Consider the following 17,171-nt stretch of genomic DNA (forward strand, 5'->3'; position numbering starts at 1 on the left):
TGACCTTGCAAAATCAGGACAAATTTCTTTTGATCAATCAATCATGACCTCCTCCTCCATTAATTACGCCAAAACGGCTAAATCTAGAAGGAAGAGCATGGAATTCCAGCGGCGATAGGGGAACGAAAAAGGAAGGAAAAATAGTAGAGAGAAGTCCATGCGATGAACGATAGAACGAGGAGTCAACGCGGACGGTGTTTTCGTTTTGATTTCATTAGTCAACAATATTTTTTCTAAGTGTAGGGCCTAGCATGTAGCATGTATACGTAAGTTACCTGGGTGGGGGGCCCTATCAATCGGAGGCCCCGTGCGGCCGCACCAGATGCACCGGCTCAACGCCGGCCCAAACAAGTCTTTCATTCTCAAATAAATTGGGGTAGGCTAAAGTTGAAACCCATAAGATCTCGAAGCCAAATCATGGTTCCGGAACGTGGATAGCTAACTTCCACACAAAGGAACCTGGTGGATATTAGGATCTTTTCTTAAATACAAGAATATGTGTGTGGATATTAGGAGACATGCTAGTAAGATCTTGCGAAAAAAAAATTTGGTTTGCGATGACCTTTGCTGAAAAAACAAAAGTTTTTTTTCAACATAGGGGCCCCAGGCACTGCATCAATTAGCGCATGCGACGTTTTATATATTACCAAATTATCAAATAATTATAATTATTACAACTTTATATATTACCAAATTATAAACAAGTATAATTATTACAACTTATATAATTCATGGATCACTCAAAGTGTGAACGTAGATACGCCACTTAAAAAAAACCAAGAAAACTTTTCGGACGCATCTTTATGTGAGGCGGCTTTAAAAACAAAAGTTGGGAGCTAGAATATTATTCTTACACGATTTGAAAAAGTGGGTTGCGATTAATTAATTTAATTAACATTCTACAACTACTGGGTGGGACCGAGTAAGACTACTCACAATGAGAGTATCATAGCTAGTATCATGCACTACATGCATGCAAAAAAGCTAATATGTCACATCAATTAATGATGAAAGAGATGATAGTGGTAAGCTAGATACATGTAGAACTAGAAAAATTAATACTAAATAAATCTTGTACTACACACTTTTGTATTGAGATTCTACACTAGTATCATAGTAGTATCATATGCATGATACTACTATATGATATTTTCCATTGTAACTAGTCTAAGCGCTATAAACAAAACCAATGGAATTGATCATGTATCTCTTAACATCTTACACTTGGCAAGATCTGGAAATTCGGTTTCTCCTATAAGCCGTAAATCCGTAAGACTTTGTATGCCATGCTTATTCCTGTGTCACCAGACTACTACATATCACCCATAAAAAGATCACTTCGTATTTTTCTCTTCATCCAACTCCTTCATTATTCGCTGTGATTCACCTAGCAGATCATGCATCCCAGGCGCATTCAAGATGTCTGGATCGTGCTGAATAATGTGCATGAGGCTCCTCAAGCATCTCTCGTACTGCTGCCTGAGGTATTTAGACACCACATTTCGTGTATAAGGCTGCAACAGTAAATATAGCGTTTATTTAAAATGGCTACGTTAGTTGCTGTTGAGCACACATCCAATTGAGCGGAACGGCTGATGCCTCGAGTGCTTTTGTACAAATACAGAAAAGATGGGGAAGATCTGACACATACCTCGTTGTAAAGTGAAATACACTTGCGCAGAGCTTGTTCAGCATGTTCATAATCAGACTGAAACGAAGAGATCACAGTCAGCTAAGATACCAGAGGCAAATTAGATGTGAATAACACAATACAGGGGTAAGTTGATCAAGTATGTCAAAAGTAATACTATCCACGTCTATTTGACAGTTTAAAGTCCTGAATTTGTAACATCCAACCATGATGCAAATGTTTGCCATAAATATGCAGTAGAGAAATAACCTCACTGTTGTTAAGTTTAATGTCAATCAGTAAAACCAAAAGTCCAAACTGATGGGAAAAAAAAGTGGGCAATCCACATATAGTGTAATACCCCCTCTCACGTGTGAATCAATGAGGCCTACACGTGAATAGAATCTCACGTGTGAATCAATGAGGCCTACACATGGACAAAAACAAGGCAAGAGCAATTTCTGTTAATTTGCAAAAGCCGAGACTTGAACCCAAGACCTCGGCCAGAACCAAAAGTCCGAACCGGTGGAAAGGTGGTGGCAATCCACATACAGTGCAAGTGTATAACACCCCATCTCACATGTGACTCCATGAGGCCTAGACGTGAACAGAATCTCACATATGGCTCGTAAGGCAATAAGGCCTATACGTGGACACAAAGAGGGCAAGCGCAATTTTTATTAAATTGCAAAATGCGAGACTTGAACACAAGACATCTGCTCTGATACCATGTTAAGTTTCATACACCAACCAGTATAACCAAAAGTCCGAACTGGCAGAAAGAAGGTGGGCAATCCACATAGGCCATAACAACTGGATTCATTACAATTAGTGCCTAAATTAAAAAGAAAAGTTGATCAATATATAAGACTCAATAGCATTTACCTACTGAAACAAACAGAGCAATGAGTCTCATCCCACCCCTTGCAAACAAATTCTAGATAATCATTTGTTTTGATCCATCAAGGATGAGTAATAAATGAAGACATTCATAATATTTGAGTCAACATGCATTACTAAAATAAATGCTACATGAAGCAAGTGTACATAAGTAGTCAAGTTGATAAAATGTAATTCATGATTTAGTAAACTCAAATATGCATCAGTGTTGCATCGGACCTTTTCAAAATTATTTTTAAGATGGATGCGCAATGTGGTATTTCGAACACCTATGAGATGTTTATCTGGCCATATGAATAGCCGACATGTGTGCGATACGCGTACAGCATCAATTTTGAAGTATCCATGCTTCAAATGTTCCAGAGGAAGCCTTAGCAAGAGTACCAACTTCTAGAGCAGAATTGTTGCATTAGAAGTAAACAAATAAATTGTGTAAGATATTATCAGATCACTGCCAGATGCGCAAATGAAGTATTGGAAAAATACCCCTGGCTCTTGCTTTCTCTTTCTTGTAGCTTCAAGAAGTCCGACAACTTCAAGTGCTTGCAACTGCAATAACAGTATTATCAATTAAAAAAAGCATGGTATTCATGCATCTACCTGGTTAAGAAGATGACCCCACAAGGTAAAGGCAAGCTGATGATAAAATGGAAATTTTATGGTAGTAACTTTGATCAACTTGAAAACTTAAAGCACAAATGGGTTAATTAAAATGCAATCCATGCAACCCTGAGAGTTGTGAATAGAACTAATTCTAAGTCAATGAAGTCAAAACTAAATAAACACAAAAGCAGGAGTAAATAGTGCAAGAATGGCAATAGGAAGGGTTCAGAATCATGAAGCAAATAATAAGGGGGCGAGTAATAAGTAGAAACATACAAGTACAGCTGTTGCCCCAATCTTCTCTCTTTCAATACCAATTGTGCTTTTCAGTTTTTTCTGATTCTCCCTCAAACGATTCAATATTCCTTCTGTTATCCTATCATGATGAAATAAGACTTCAGTAAGATTCAAGCATTCGATATGTTAAGTAATATTCCAGCATCATAGAAGGGGTAACTCAAGTATATAACAGCAATGAAGGCGAGCCCAAACAAACACGCGAAACTAGATACCACCGTTTTCCTATTTAAAAATTTTAGTCAAAATTTCACCAATGTAACTGTTCATATAATCACATTTTATGGGTAACTTATAAAATATGACAACAGCAAGTTTAGTGGTGAAATCATAGATAACAATATAAGAAGAATACCTTTCAAAGGATCATCTTCAAATATGAGAAAATCCTTCGAGAATTCACTACATTATGGAATCACCTTTTGGCATGCTGATTGGGTTTATGGATAAAAAAAGTGTAAGAAAATGGAGCTAGAAGACAATACCTTATTGAATCACTGACAAGTTGTTTTGCCTTGACAAGGTGAGATCTAGACAGGTCATTGCTCACCTTGATGTCACTAATAATTTTAAGCAAAGTTAGCCTTGCCAACTGTACCAATATACCTGCTACCTGTAGCAACGAGACCAACATACGGTAATCAAACACTGACAAAATGCGACTGTTTCGGAAAAAAAAAAAAGATCTTCAAAACACTATATGGGGGTATCAGTTCCAGGGTTCTAGCCCACGGTAGGGTTCTATCCCACACGAGCCAAGTCATCCTAGAAAGGCTATATTGGTCAAAGCAGGCATCCTATATACATATATATCTCACTCAATAAAGGGATCTTAAGATGCATATGATTTTAAGAGTTTCCTTGTAAGAAAGCTTGTGATATACTACCAAGGGTGGTCACTTAAGATAACTGGTCACGATGCTTTTATTTGGTAGCACAAGATGTCTTATATTATAATCGAAAATCATCAAAAGCCAAATACAAGGTGATGGCAAACCTCAAAATGATTTTCAGAGAGAATCTTTCTTCTGACTGCGAGGCATCTAAACATCATAACCATTGAAACCTGCGAGTAAGAAAACTTCAAAAATGACCAAGGAACCTATTGAATAAGCTTTTTACCTTTCCAATAGTTCTTCCGATTCCTTCAACTCTCCGATGGTTTGAAGAGTAACACTTAAGGTTTCAGCTGCCATTGTAGTATCCAAGGAATCCCATCCCTATCAAACAGTTCCACAGATATATTTCAGTAGATTTCGTAGGGGTGGGCTTTGGTCACGAGTGTGTGTCACTGTCACCTTTTCCTTTTCTTGCTCATTAATAAGCTTTTATTTTGTTTCATATATGTTCTATCAGAAATATTATGGGCTGCTAGTTGGACAAGAAATTCATGGAAATGTGATGGCGACAATATTTCACAGAATTTGTACTATCTGAAATGTTAGTGAGTTGGTTCGTTATCATTTCTATGGTATATTGTGGTAGAATTTCTACTAATCGAAATGTCAATGATCACCAAAATTTGCAGATTAAGAATTCTATTCAACTAAATTTCCCTCTAGCTGACCGGTCCAACTTTTCTTCTAGCTTATGTTAATACCATCGAGTATACGAGCTGAACTGAGGCATCACTGCACCCGTGCATTCAACATGTAATATGGTGACATGTGCTTCAATATAGTCATTTATTGAAGTAGTTTACTTGCTTGCTAACTTCTACACAGTGGAACTTATGGAATGAGTGACACATTGTCCCTACAACTTGTACTCCACACAACCTTGAATTAACAAACGAGTAAACAAGAGTTGTGTTTAGGACAAAGATAATACAGAACTCAGCCCCGGTTTAACAACCATATTATGTTCATGATCAATTTCATATGACGGACACTGAAGAAAGAGCATAGGAATAAAGCTATAGGTCATACCTTCGAAAGCTCCAGATTATGTAATATCTTCCTTTGCAAATTTTCAGCTTCAACCAGTCGCTTTGACCTCACCAAGTCCTAGAGAAAAAAGGCATATTAAACACGACCAAAAAAAATGCATACAAGGATAAAAGTAAAATCGCAAACTATGATCACAGAATAGAACTGGACACTAAACTCATGTTTGGACATAAACCCAACAAAGCTGACCCCTCCTTCCTGCGCCTCCTCTCCAAGGTGAAGACTACAGTGTGGTTTTGCTCGCCATGTTACATTGTTGTTGCATTGTATTTTTTATTTTTAACATGGAACTTTGCGCAACATGTCATGTCTTGGAATACTAAAAGGCGACGTATTTCTTTTATAAACATCCACACAGTAGAAACTCCTATGCATGAGTTTGGAAAGCCTACTGGTTTATTGAGAGCTGGGATATCTCTGACAGTAGGTGCTTACCAAAGAGAGAAACCTCATCCTGTGTATGCAGTTGGGTGATTCGCCAAGTCCAGCTTCCTAAGTTAATCCTCATTAAACCTTTTCATACACACAAAAAAATACAGATTAAAATCTACTCTGAAATGGTAACATACCTCCAGTATCCTAATTGATTCTCGGATAAGAGCTTCTGCATCATTTCCTTTTCTTTGTTGACGTAATACCTACGAATAGGAAAAGAAAGGTTTAGCCTTTTCTGACTGATCACAATTTACAGAGCTGGAAAAAAACATTTCTGTATAACTAGTTGCAATTTGCAAATGATCCCATCTATTTAGAAAAAAGCGAACCAGCAAAATAAATGAAATCATCAAGAAAACACAATTTGGAGTGAGCTCAAGAAGGGTATTATATGAAAGAGGTTCATGCAAAGATATAATACAGTTACATGCAGCAGAACATGCACACTAGTATGAGCTTCGTGGCGATATAAAATTTTGCTTCACAGAGATAGCCTTTGCTGTCAGAGAGCTTGAAAAGGCATTTCACGGATAAATAATTGCAATTGATTCCACTTATTTAGGAGAAGGGAACCGCCAAAATGAGGGAAATGCTCAAGAAAACACAGTTTAGAATGAGCTCAAGGAGAGTATAAGTGCTCAATGCAAGGATGAAATGAAGCTCTATGCAACAAGCCTTGCATGAAATCTATAAATCATGAACTATGGTACATGCAGCATACAGGTAAAGCCATTGAGTTGATTGCATAGTTGATCAACATCATCAAAGCCAGGTTTTCTCCAGTACTCTGAGAAAGCATTCTATTCTCATGTTTCTCAAGACAAGTTTTTATTTCACAAGTTCAACTAGCAAAATAATATTTGGAGAAGGAAAGACCTGGATGGGGGGAGTGCACATCAACAAAGGGAGAAAATGCTGAAATAATTGTTCCTGCTATTCTCTCATAGAGTAGAATGCTCTGAGTTAGGCTACACTGCTACTCCGTCCGTACCAAGGCATAAGGCGTAAAAATATTGGCTCGTTGATTAAGGGCGATCAGGAGAGGCAAAAGCTTCCAATTTTGCCCCTGCATGCACACACTTAATCCCTCCTTAATTCTCTCTCGTACATTGCGCAGTCTCCTCGTATCGCGCTACCACGAGTCTCTCTTACCGATGGTGCTCTCTCTGCATGCATGTGCCCTCCTCTTGTTCATGCATGTGCTCTCCATCTAGGAAAGGCAGGCCGGGCGTGTTCTCATCTTGTTCCTGCATGTGCTCTCTTCATCCATGCCAGGAAGGACAAGTAGGCCTCTGCGTTTTCCCAGCACTAGGAGGACGCCAAGCTCGCCAAGGACTGTGGGAAAAGCCGCCGCACTCGCCACTGATGCCGACACCTGCCACACCCTCCACCATCCTCCGCGCGCACGACATGAGTAGCCATGAGCGCCGCCGCAAAAGCCATGAACGCAGCCGCTAACGCCAGGGCCGCCGCCGCAGCCCGAACGAACTCTCCCTCGCGTTCCATCCTCCTCTGTGCCCCCTTCTCTTTACCCTTCGGTGCGAGGACGTTGCATGCCACATCCTGATCCAGCGGAACAACATGGCTGACGATCAAATCTTGATTGGGTACCATGGCTTCATCACGAGAAAGAAAAGGGCGGACGGGGGAGAAAATATTTGAGATCGATCGCTGCGGCAGTCCATGGTCTCGCACCGCATCGAGGACTTGAGATCAATCGTTGCGGCAGAATTAACTTCATGCCTGGAAGACGAAGCAAAACGCCGTCCCAATGCCGCGCTATTTTCTAGGACGAATGAAACGAGAGGGAGGGGTATTATTGGGAAGTTAGCGATACTTAGCCATCTGCGCCTTATGCTTTGGTGAAAAGTTGAAAAAAAAATTACGCCTTAAGCCTCGGGACGGAGGGAGAATTTCCAATGCATGGAGCGGAGTAGAATTTTCATTGTCTCTTACCGCATGAAACATAATAATGGAGGTGCAGAAGCATTGGGACACAGTGGTGCCAAATGGAGACATCTGATAAAACTTTTTCTGGGGCCGGACAGTTGTCGGTAATGGTGGAGGCAGCTGCAAGCTGTAGCAACTGGGACTATGTGGATCGAATAACTGTATGAGGCAATCAACTTGCAAAAAAGGAAACACATAGAGTTTCTGTTTGGCTTAAACCTGAAGTTCGACGGGTTGTAAGGCGTGTTTGGACTTTGAAATCTAATCGAACTTCTGTATATGGCTCATTAAAGTAATTCCAAACTGTATTGCACAACTTCTTGGTAATGGCCTATCGGCTGACATATCGGGCGACTCTCTTGTGACACATTCACTCAAATCAAACACTGTACTGCAAGATCACTGAAGACTGTAATGAGTCGTGACTGCCTTTTGGATGTTGATTAATATCCGTGGAGTTTACATAATACTAATTTGAAACAATGTCAGGATGTCAAAATATGCTTAGAGAACACACATTCCCCTCAAAAACAGCTCAGTGACTAGTTAAACTAGCTGTGTGTGTGCTGTATGTCTTAGAGCCTAGGAAATAAATACATAGCGTATGTTCGGTTGGTGTCCAAAACAAACCTTACCGAAAAATTTGGTCTTTGTTTAGATGGTTGTAAAACTTTTAGCAAGCCCATGTGAATTCTACTTCAGCTTTATTGCCAACGCTAGCCTCATGGTCAAGCAAATCCTTAGCCATAATTTGGCGCCCAAATATTTGGTATGGTGAACTTGTACTCAAACTAGACATACACATACCAGAGAACAGTCTCCATCACTTATTTGCGTGTCGGCCTACTTTAGCTAGGTGTGTGCTCGTTGTATCTAGTTTTCACTTAAATAACAGGGAAATTATATTCTTCTTAATGAAATACACTGCTCCTGTCCTTCGAGAGAGATGTCCGTGAAAAAATGAGATAATATAGAACATTAACTTATACAGCAATAGTATAGCTGTACCTTGGCAAGAAGGTACATTGTATTTGCATAATCTGGGTGACCAAGCCCCATAACACGTCCTTCTATCTGCATGGCAAGTTAAAATTGATGGCTAGAACCACAAAACATAGATTACCTTGCCCCAAAAAATCAGTCAAGTAGATTATTTCTGAACAAAAGCTAGAACAATATAATTTCTAATTAGATCAGTAACTGATATGTATCACTAACAAAAATGTCTGATGATTAAAGAAAATAAATAAAGCTAAAGTAAGAAGAGTAGTACACAAGAGGGAAAAGGATACAACAATAGCCCTTGGATGAAATATTAACAGTATTCACATGGAACAATAGCTAAAGTTTTTATTCATACACAGGATCAACTGATGATTGGTCATCCTATAGTGAAGTAAAAAAAATCTTGTACATATCATCAATATAAATAAATGCACATATTTCCCTATTTTCCAATGCTTTGTCGAAACAATATGTTTCTCTGGTGGCTTGTCGTTTGGTCTGCTTATGTGCCATGTGTCAAACACCAAACAATTATGTATGCATGGCCAGATAAAATAGGTGACACGTATGATTATACTGTTTACTCAAATCTTGTAATATTGATTATAATGGGTGACATAGGTGACACAAGACACATATGAGATTCAGATAACGAATGCCAAACATGCAAAGAAAAAGGAGGCCAGAGAATTAACATTCATTACCTTCAAAGCACGCTGCAAAAAGGAACAGCAGACAAAAGAAAATAATATAAGCAAGTTTAAACTAAAAAAACATGCATAAACAATAGAAAAATTATGCAATAACTATATTGAGAATTATAATGGGCCTAAACATGTTTTTTTCTTTCACGGTTCAATTGGAAGATATTATTTCACAAGCACTTTCTTAAGTCTTGATGTTGCACATGGCTAGAAGGAGCACAACTCAAACAAGTAGAGAAACTTAAATTACTGAACAGTAACAGCAAGATAGAAGATGGCAGTATGGCACCATGCTAATGCTTTCATCCGACACAAATGAGTATCCACATGAAAGCTTTTGCAGTGTCAAGGATGCTATGTCTCTTTAAAAAACTCTTTTATCATTTATAACGATATTATGTTTCTTTGAGAAATATTTTGATTTCCTATCTTCAATTTTCCTGGCTCTAGGAAAGTTAGGATGAGATGCTGCACGTCATTCAGCTTTGGAAAGATTACTGAAAATTGGTTCCATCATTGCTCCCAGCAGGATGCAAGAATTACATATAAAGGTAAGCCACAAAACATGGCACTGCTCTGATATATTCATTCCTCACAAATTACTAGCTGCGAGTTGTTAAATTTTCTTCCTAGAACAGTAGGGAAGAGCCCTACTGAGCTACTCCCTCCATCCCAAAATGTAAGGCGCCCTTGATTTTCCTTAGTCACCAAATTACAACTTTGAGTATGATTTGTACTTATAATATGTCCATAAAATTAGTAACAGCGGTATTCTAAAGAGCATGGAAAATACTAGGAGGGGCAGAGGACGACCAAAGTTGACATGGGCGGAGGCGGTAAAAAGAGACTTGAGGGATTGAATGTACCTATAGATTTGGCTCTTGATAGGACTGTATTGAAATCAGCGATCCATGTGCCGGAATCTTAGTTTACTCGTTGCTTTTTTCCTTTTTTTTTTCTCTCTCTCCTTGTTTTGGTGTCCTTATGTTTCTGTTGGGTTTCATATCTAGCCTACCTCAACTTGCTTGGGAAAACGGCTTTTATGTTGTTGTATTAGTGGTCAAAGTTGTGCATTAAAGACAGTGCAAAATAAAGTGTGCCTTTACATTTTGGGCCGGGGGGAGTATAACATGATATTTCATTTAAAAGCTTGTCAAACTTTATGGCATAACACTTACGATAAGCATAATAGCTGAAACTTCAAAAGATTCATGAGTTAACAGCGGGTACCTCATAACATGTCTGAGCTTGATCAAACCTGCGCTGAATATGATAATACTGCCCAAGATTACGCAAAGCTGTTCCGACCCTACAAGAGGCATGTAAAGTATCTTATTTGCAAGAGAAAAAATTAAGGCAGTTCTCCAACACAGGGAATTTAGACATCATATGCATCAACTAGTGCTATCAATCAGGCACGCAAAGAGGGGGGTGCACGCCGTTCTTCCGCTCAACAACAATAGTATATAACGACCAGGCAGGGATGCATAACAGGTATCAGTCCGTTCCAAATTATGTTCTAGCCTTTTCTGAATCGTATGTGTCTACACGCATTTCATTGTGTTTGTTCACTCGTTTCAATCTGTATGTAGTCCACATTGACATATCTAAAATATCTTACAATTCGGAATGGAGGGAGTAGCTTTTTGCTGTTGAGATAGAACACAATATAGTTTAAAACACAAAGTACCGTATATCATCAGGTCCAAATGATTGCTCCAGGATTTCAACTGCTTCCATATATAATGGCTCCGCTTTCTCATACTCTTTTCTTAACCTATAAAACTCCGCCTGCAAAACTAAGGATAATATTAGGAACAGGGAACAAAAAGGAATGTTGTTTCGCGCAAGACTAGTACCCCTTCCATTCCATAATTCTTGTCATGGTTTTAGTTCAAATTACCACGACAAGAATTATGGAAAGGAGGACGTATTAACTATTAAGGGTCGGTTTACAGAAGCCTACCACTAACAGGACCTGGTCTGCCTATTTAAATTTGTAGAAAAAAACCATTTGAATGCCAGTGTGTCAAATGCAACCCGTACAACTTAATGTACTGGGATAATACAGTGGTATATGAGGATTTGGTACGCGGTACAAACAACTAGGGTCTTTTTAAGTTGTTTGGTTGAAGAAGCTTAAGTGGTTACGGGTTTAATGGGCATCACATGATAGCAGGCCAGATTAGACTTTACGCGCAGATTTTTAACGTATGGAATCTAAAATACAGTGCAGAATCTACTTTTGATACACCCAAGCATTTTAAAATGTAAAGCATAAAAACTAAAAAAACAAGAGTTCTTACTTGACTTATCAGAACATTTGATTTAATTGGTAGCATTAAGTTGTCAGTACCACATGCAGTTTAACTGTTACAAAATAGAAATAGATATGCATATAATGGACTTAATGGTATGATACTAAATGCAGGTAAGTTTACCAGGTAAGTGAACAAGGATATGTAAGGGTCTGTTTAGTTCAATGTATAACCTTGTGAAACTTCACCACTTATTGGCAAACTTGCATAGGTTAGACCAACAAAATCTGCAATCACTTTAGCATTGCTTTAAGAGAATCTGCCACACTTTTTGAGTCTGCGACGTACATGACCGGAAAAGGGAACAATGCCTATTATGCGACTACAAACGGAACCCATACCTAACACGGTCAAACAGAATGTTACTTCAATCTTCAGTTCTTAGTCAATAGTAACACTTACCAAGTTGTTCAGAGCTGATGCAACATGTGGATCTCTCAGTCCAAATCCTTCTTTAGCTTCTTGCAGAGCTGCCTTGAACAACTTCTCAGCTTCAGCTAATTTTCCCTAGGAAATGAATTTAATTGGATATAATAGGATAATGACAACTGCATTTCAAAGGACGAACAAAGAGTAGAGGACTCTAGGAGTAACTAAAGAGACATCCTCCTTTCCTCCTCTAATACAGTCATACTCCAAGCAGCATTAAGGTGTTCCTAAAAAAATTAATGCACATGGCATATTTCGCAAGCTGATCCTAAGTAATCGATGTTGTTCATTGGATTGTTCCGGAATGACTTCGTTAGGATTGAAGAATGGCTAGTTCTTCCTGAATGGACTCGATTCTCCCGTCGAGAGTTTCGCAAACACTCATACTTAATGCAAATGTTCAATAGTTGCATGATTTCGAAACTGAAGCAAGTCTTGGATCATGTACTTATGGGAAGTTCATAAACAGCTTTCGAGCAATAGCAATCCGAAACATCATGACAAATTACCAGCTAGTTTCAGTATATCAACATCAAAACAACACATATCTTATGATAGGTTAAATTCCAGTTCCACATGGTCTAATGAGGAAACTGAAGGACTGACCCTCATAGTAAGAGTTGTAACAGGTAACCCAAAACCTGTGGACCAAACAGGTTATATGAAAATTGTCAGCATAAGAGGACTAAGAACTATAGTTGTTCTCTCTTGGCTATCGATGTATCCAGATGATTGTGGTCTAGTTTTGCATCATTTTTGGGAAAACATGTAGAAAAGAGAATTATGTTCGAACGAAGAGGGAAACTATAATGTAGTACTAACTTTTTCTCAGAAAGATAGTGCGAAAATGTGGTTCAGATGAAGCTAAGGATAATGAGGTACTTGCTTTCAGGAAATAATCTCGGGCATTATCGGTGCACATTCTCCATTTGATCGTGTGCTCATTTGAGATCACTGAACCATCTTCAATACGGCGTAGACCAGCAGCATTTGCATCAGGTTGCTCACTTGAATCTGCTGGAGCGATCGAATCATCTTGAGCCAATAGAGCGTTGCTGCTCAGGCCAATAAAAACAGCTGAAACAAAGAATAAAGTTAGGGTTGTCATGGTATCAAATATGAAATGAATTTCCTTAAATTAGAAAGTAGAAAGGACAAAAGTCTGATAGGGATTAGACAATTAGTAGAAGTGAATTTCAACCAGAGAAAGATCAAGAGTCCTTTGTATCAATTAGATTGTTCCTCAATCTAGTAACAAGCTAACCTGCTCTCAACTTTTGTTTTTCCACCTCACCCAAATGTTGGGTTGGCATACGGCACACCCTTAGTAGCAAGTGGCATGCACTATTTTAGATGCTCTTAGCCCTGCATCTACCTTGTAGTACCGAAATATTCTATACAATATAATATTAAGCAACAGCCAAGCTGCACACAATGCATGAAAAGGGGAGTGGCACATATGCAGAGATGTTACCTGCTTGCCTAATCAGTATAGCGCCGAACTTTGAACCCTTATTACCGAAGCTGCCATCACTGGAACCTGAGGGAATAGAAAATCAAGCATTTCGTTAAGATGGTCATTGACCAGCAGTGGCGCCACTCTTAGTTGCAAACTTGCAATAGAAACAATAGCAGCAGGACAGATTTGGAATTAGAACTCAATTCATAATAATAACAGGTTTACCATCGAATCTGCTACCATGGATGAATTAATGCTGCATATTCCGTCACAGTGGGAGACCCAATCTACAGGCAGGTTGAAATGTCGCACCGCACATTCAAGCCCGACGACCCCCCATCCCCTAATCTACTGTTAGGTCGCGGCGATCCTCGCCTCTCATCGAAACAATCAAAGGCAACAACATCGTCGCAATCTCTCACTACATCCACTTAATAATAATTCAACACAGGGCGCTTCGCGCAATCCAGCAGGCCAAGCCCGCGCCTCGCTGCTAAACCGAACTCTCCAGACCATCGCGGGCGCGCGTGGGGATCATGCGAGGGGGGCACGGGGGATACAGACATGGGGAAGCGCGCACCTGAGCCTGAGGTGGAGGCGGCCGCGGCGGGGAGCAGGCTGAAACTCCTGGAAGACGGCGCGGCGGCGGGGCGACCTGCCGGGACGTGGCGGGCGCTGCGCAGGAGCGAGAGCAGCCGCCGCGAGGACATGGGGTTAAGTTCGTAGTTTCAGATTTTATCTGGCTGGGAACAAAATTCCTCTGCTCAAGCTGTTCGTGATGGGGCAACACAAACTGTTGTGTTGCTACTTCCAGTTGAGAATTCCATTTCCAAACAGTTGGCAATCATTCGGTTCAGAATTGTGCAACTATAGTTTGCAGAGATTCACCAATTTCTTACGACCGCTCAAGAACCATGAATATTCACATATTCTGTTTTTCCCTTCTGTTGCTATAATGAAAGTCATGTTTTAGGAAAATACTACTGCTCCCATCATACAAGAATGGCACTAAAATTCTTCTTTGTGCCAAAATCGAATCTTTGAACATATATGTATATCCGATTGCATCTTACAAAATGTATGTAAACTGTGTCGTGTAGCAGAAATCCAATAAATACATAACAAAACTGTTGCTCCCCTGAGCTTCTTCAGAGCAAGCCATACGGGGCTACTCGAGCAAATCATTCATTCCCAGTGATCATCTCATCATATTTTTTGGGAAACACTGCATGTTTATAAGCAAACAGAATACAACGCAATACACACACGCAGGATCCTAACAGAACATACTTGGGAAGCAAAGGCTGAACTGCTCCCGGTACCTAGGTAGAAAATCAAGGGCGTAATTGAACGGTCGTAAGAAAATCAAGGGCGTAGTTGAATATTCATTTGCTAACAGCATAGAATTCCGTACAAGGATAATATTCATTTGCTAACAGCATAGAATTCCGTACATACAGGATGCGGAAACCTATTGCTAAGATGGGATCTTACATAGACACCAACTTGCCTACGATAAAATCCACTGCAAAATACCAAACATGGTACGGAAACATAGCATATGTACATCTGAATATTTCCTTACTGCAGCCTAAGAAACTCAAAAGGCTGGCATGCTACAATGGTAGGCATCGCTTTTAAGCAAGCACTGGTCTGTAATTATCCGATGTCTGGTACAGACCAGAGTAAAGATCCTGATACAAAATTGCGTGCGTGCCGAGTGTTTGGCATCAGTAGTTCCTCAAGGAACACCACACTGCCACAACGTTCCTCATTATTTGTTTTTAACGGGCCTCGTTATTTCGGCTAATCTTAACGAATATCAGGAGGGGCACTGTGAACTACTGCATATACAGCGCAACAGAAATCGGGTTGGGTCTCAGACCCATCTGCATCAAGTACGACCAACATTTCGCGCCAATTCACTGTGGCTGCTGGTACAAGAAGATGGTTGGACAGACTAGAGATACAGATGCACATTACAGGCCGAGCTTGGGGCCTCATTATCTTATCCGACCTACAAAGTGTCATGTGGTCTAGCGCCTGCTTCGATAGAGGGTGTATGTACATTACTGTTTCTACACACGGAGGTCTTGCACAGTGCACAGACCAGACGCCGAGTGTTTGGCGTCATGAATTCCTTAAAGAACAACACACTGGCACTGAAACAACAGAAACACAGCCATCGGCAGAAACTACGACCAACTCATTGAAGATCCGCGAAGCACAGCCTAGGCAGACTAGACTATATGGAAGTCGGAGCGAGAGACTGGATGTACCGTAGTGGGGACGGGCCTGGTCGTCTGCGGCGCTCCGCTCGACCTCGAAGAACTCCTCGAGGGGGTTCTGCACCTTCCTGACCACCGACGTCGAGGCGGCGGCGCCCCCTTCGGCCGCGGCTGCCGCGGACGAGAAGAGACGCCTCCCGAGCGCCCTCGACAGGGAAAGCATCGCGGCGGCGGCGACGACCTGCAGCACAGCGTATCAGGGGGGCGGGGTCTCGGATTCGAGGGGAGGGCAGGGCAGTGAGGTACCGGCGGCGGCGGCGGCGGCGGCGGCGGCGAGTGATCCGGGGAGGGGATGGGAACGGGGGAGAAGGGTTTAGATGCGAAAGGGTTTTGGGCCCGATTTGGGCGACGAAATGTGTTCTATGGAGATATGAGAGCCTTACTGTCTGGGCCCGTTCCTCATTATTTGTTTTTTTTTCTTATTAAGAAGACCAACGAAAGATTCGAAGTTGGATTTGGTCTCTCGAAATCACTTACATAGTCTGGTGATGCATCCTCTTTCTCTATGAGAAGATAAGATGAATTTCAATGTCAAGTCGGCTAGCAACACCTTCAGAAGTCACTCTTTTCTTTCATTGGTCGAACCTTGGTTTCTGACTGAGGGAAAATTTGCTAATGTGATCATCATACCTTTCTCTTCGGGTTCCCAACGGTGTGCAATTTGCGCTTATCAGAAGCACTGACCTCTGAATGCGAGAGAGTTATTCAATCTGAGACACTCAAGCCTTAGAGTCACCATTGAGAGGGTCTTTGCTGCATTGAAGAATGGGTTCAAGGTCCTTGACCAGATTCCGATCCACACGTTTGACACTCAAGTAAAGCTGATCCATTCTTGCTGCATTCTTCGCAACTGGATCGTAGGTTGGGGCGAAGATGAGTTCTTCGAAGAGGTTGTCAATTTTGATGAAGTAGAGATCGGCCATGTCGTGAACGCATACGACAATGATGCCTAGAAGGTGAAGAGGCAAGAGTGAGCATATGCAATGTGGAAAGCCAGATGCAACACCACCATATGAGAAGAAGTGAAGAAGAAGATGTGAAGAAGAAGAAGTGAAGAAGAAGAACCCCTATGATCCCCTGGCTCTCGAACCCCTATTCGACCCCCGTATGTTGAACGACCCCGTTATGATAAACTGCCATTCGTAGTAGCTAGGGAGCATCGTGTTATGAACTACCATTCGTACTAGCTAGGGTTGATTCATGA

General features: G+C 40.7%; 1 protein-coding gene across 7 annotated transcripts; it reads right to left on the reverse strand.

Annotated features, from left to right (window-relative positions):
- Positions 1-1,020: 1,020 nt before the first annotated feature.
- LOC127308483 (uncharacterized) lies at positions 1,021-16,352 on the reverse strand. Of its 7 annotated transcripts, none has more exons than XM_071821510.1 (20): positions 16,217-16,352; positions 15,959-16,148; positions 13,695-13,760; positions 13,107-13,297; positions 12,194-12,298; positions 11,164-11,264; positions 10,704-10,782; positions 9,474-9,485; positions 8,773-8,838; positions 5,949-6,017; positions 5,815-5,871; positions 5,359-5,436; positions 4,553-4,650; positions 4,428-4,473; positions 3,916-4,043; positions 3,410-3,509; positions 3,017-3,079; positions 2,750-2,920; positions 1,652-1,708; positions 1,021-1,514 (listed from the first exon to the last, which is right to left on the reverse strand). In XM_071821510.1, exons 2-20 carry the CDS (start codon positions 16,128-16,130, stop codon positions 1,335-1,337), a joined length of 1,839 nt encoding a protein of 612 aa, XP_071677611.1. In that variant the 5' UTR covers positions 16,131-16,148; positions 16,217-16,352; the 3' UTR covers positions 1,021-1,334. The 7 variants fall into 7 exon arrangements, with proteins under 7 accessions (XP_071677611.1, XP_051195273.1, XP_051195271.1 ...); XM_051339313.2 differs by having other exon boundaries at positions 1,021-1,479; positions 16,214-16,311; XM_051339311.2 differs by having other exon boundaries at positions 2,750-2,917; positions 16,214-16,310.
- Positions 16,353-17,171: the final 819 nt, after the last annotated feature.

The sequence above is a fragment of the Lolium perenne genome, chromosome 6, assembly GCF_019359855.2.
Source record: "Lolium perenne isolate Kyuss_39 chromosome 6, Kyuss_2.0, whole genome shotgun sequence".
Lineage (NCBI taxonomy): Eukaryota > Viridiplantae > Streptophyta > Magnoliopsida > Poales > Poaceae > Lolium > Lolium perenne.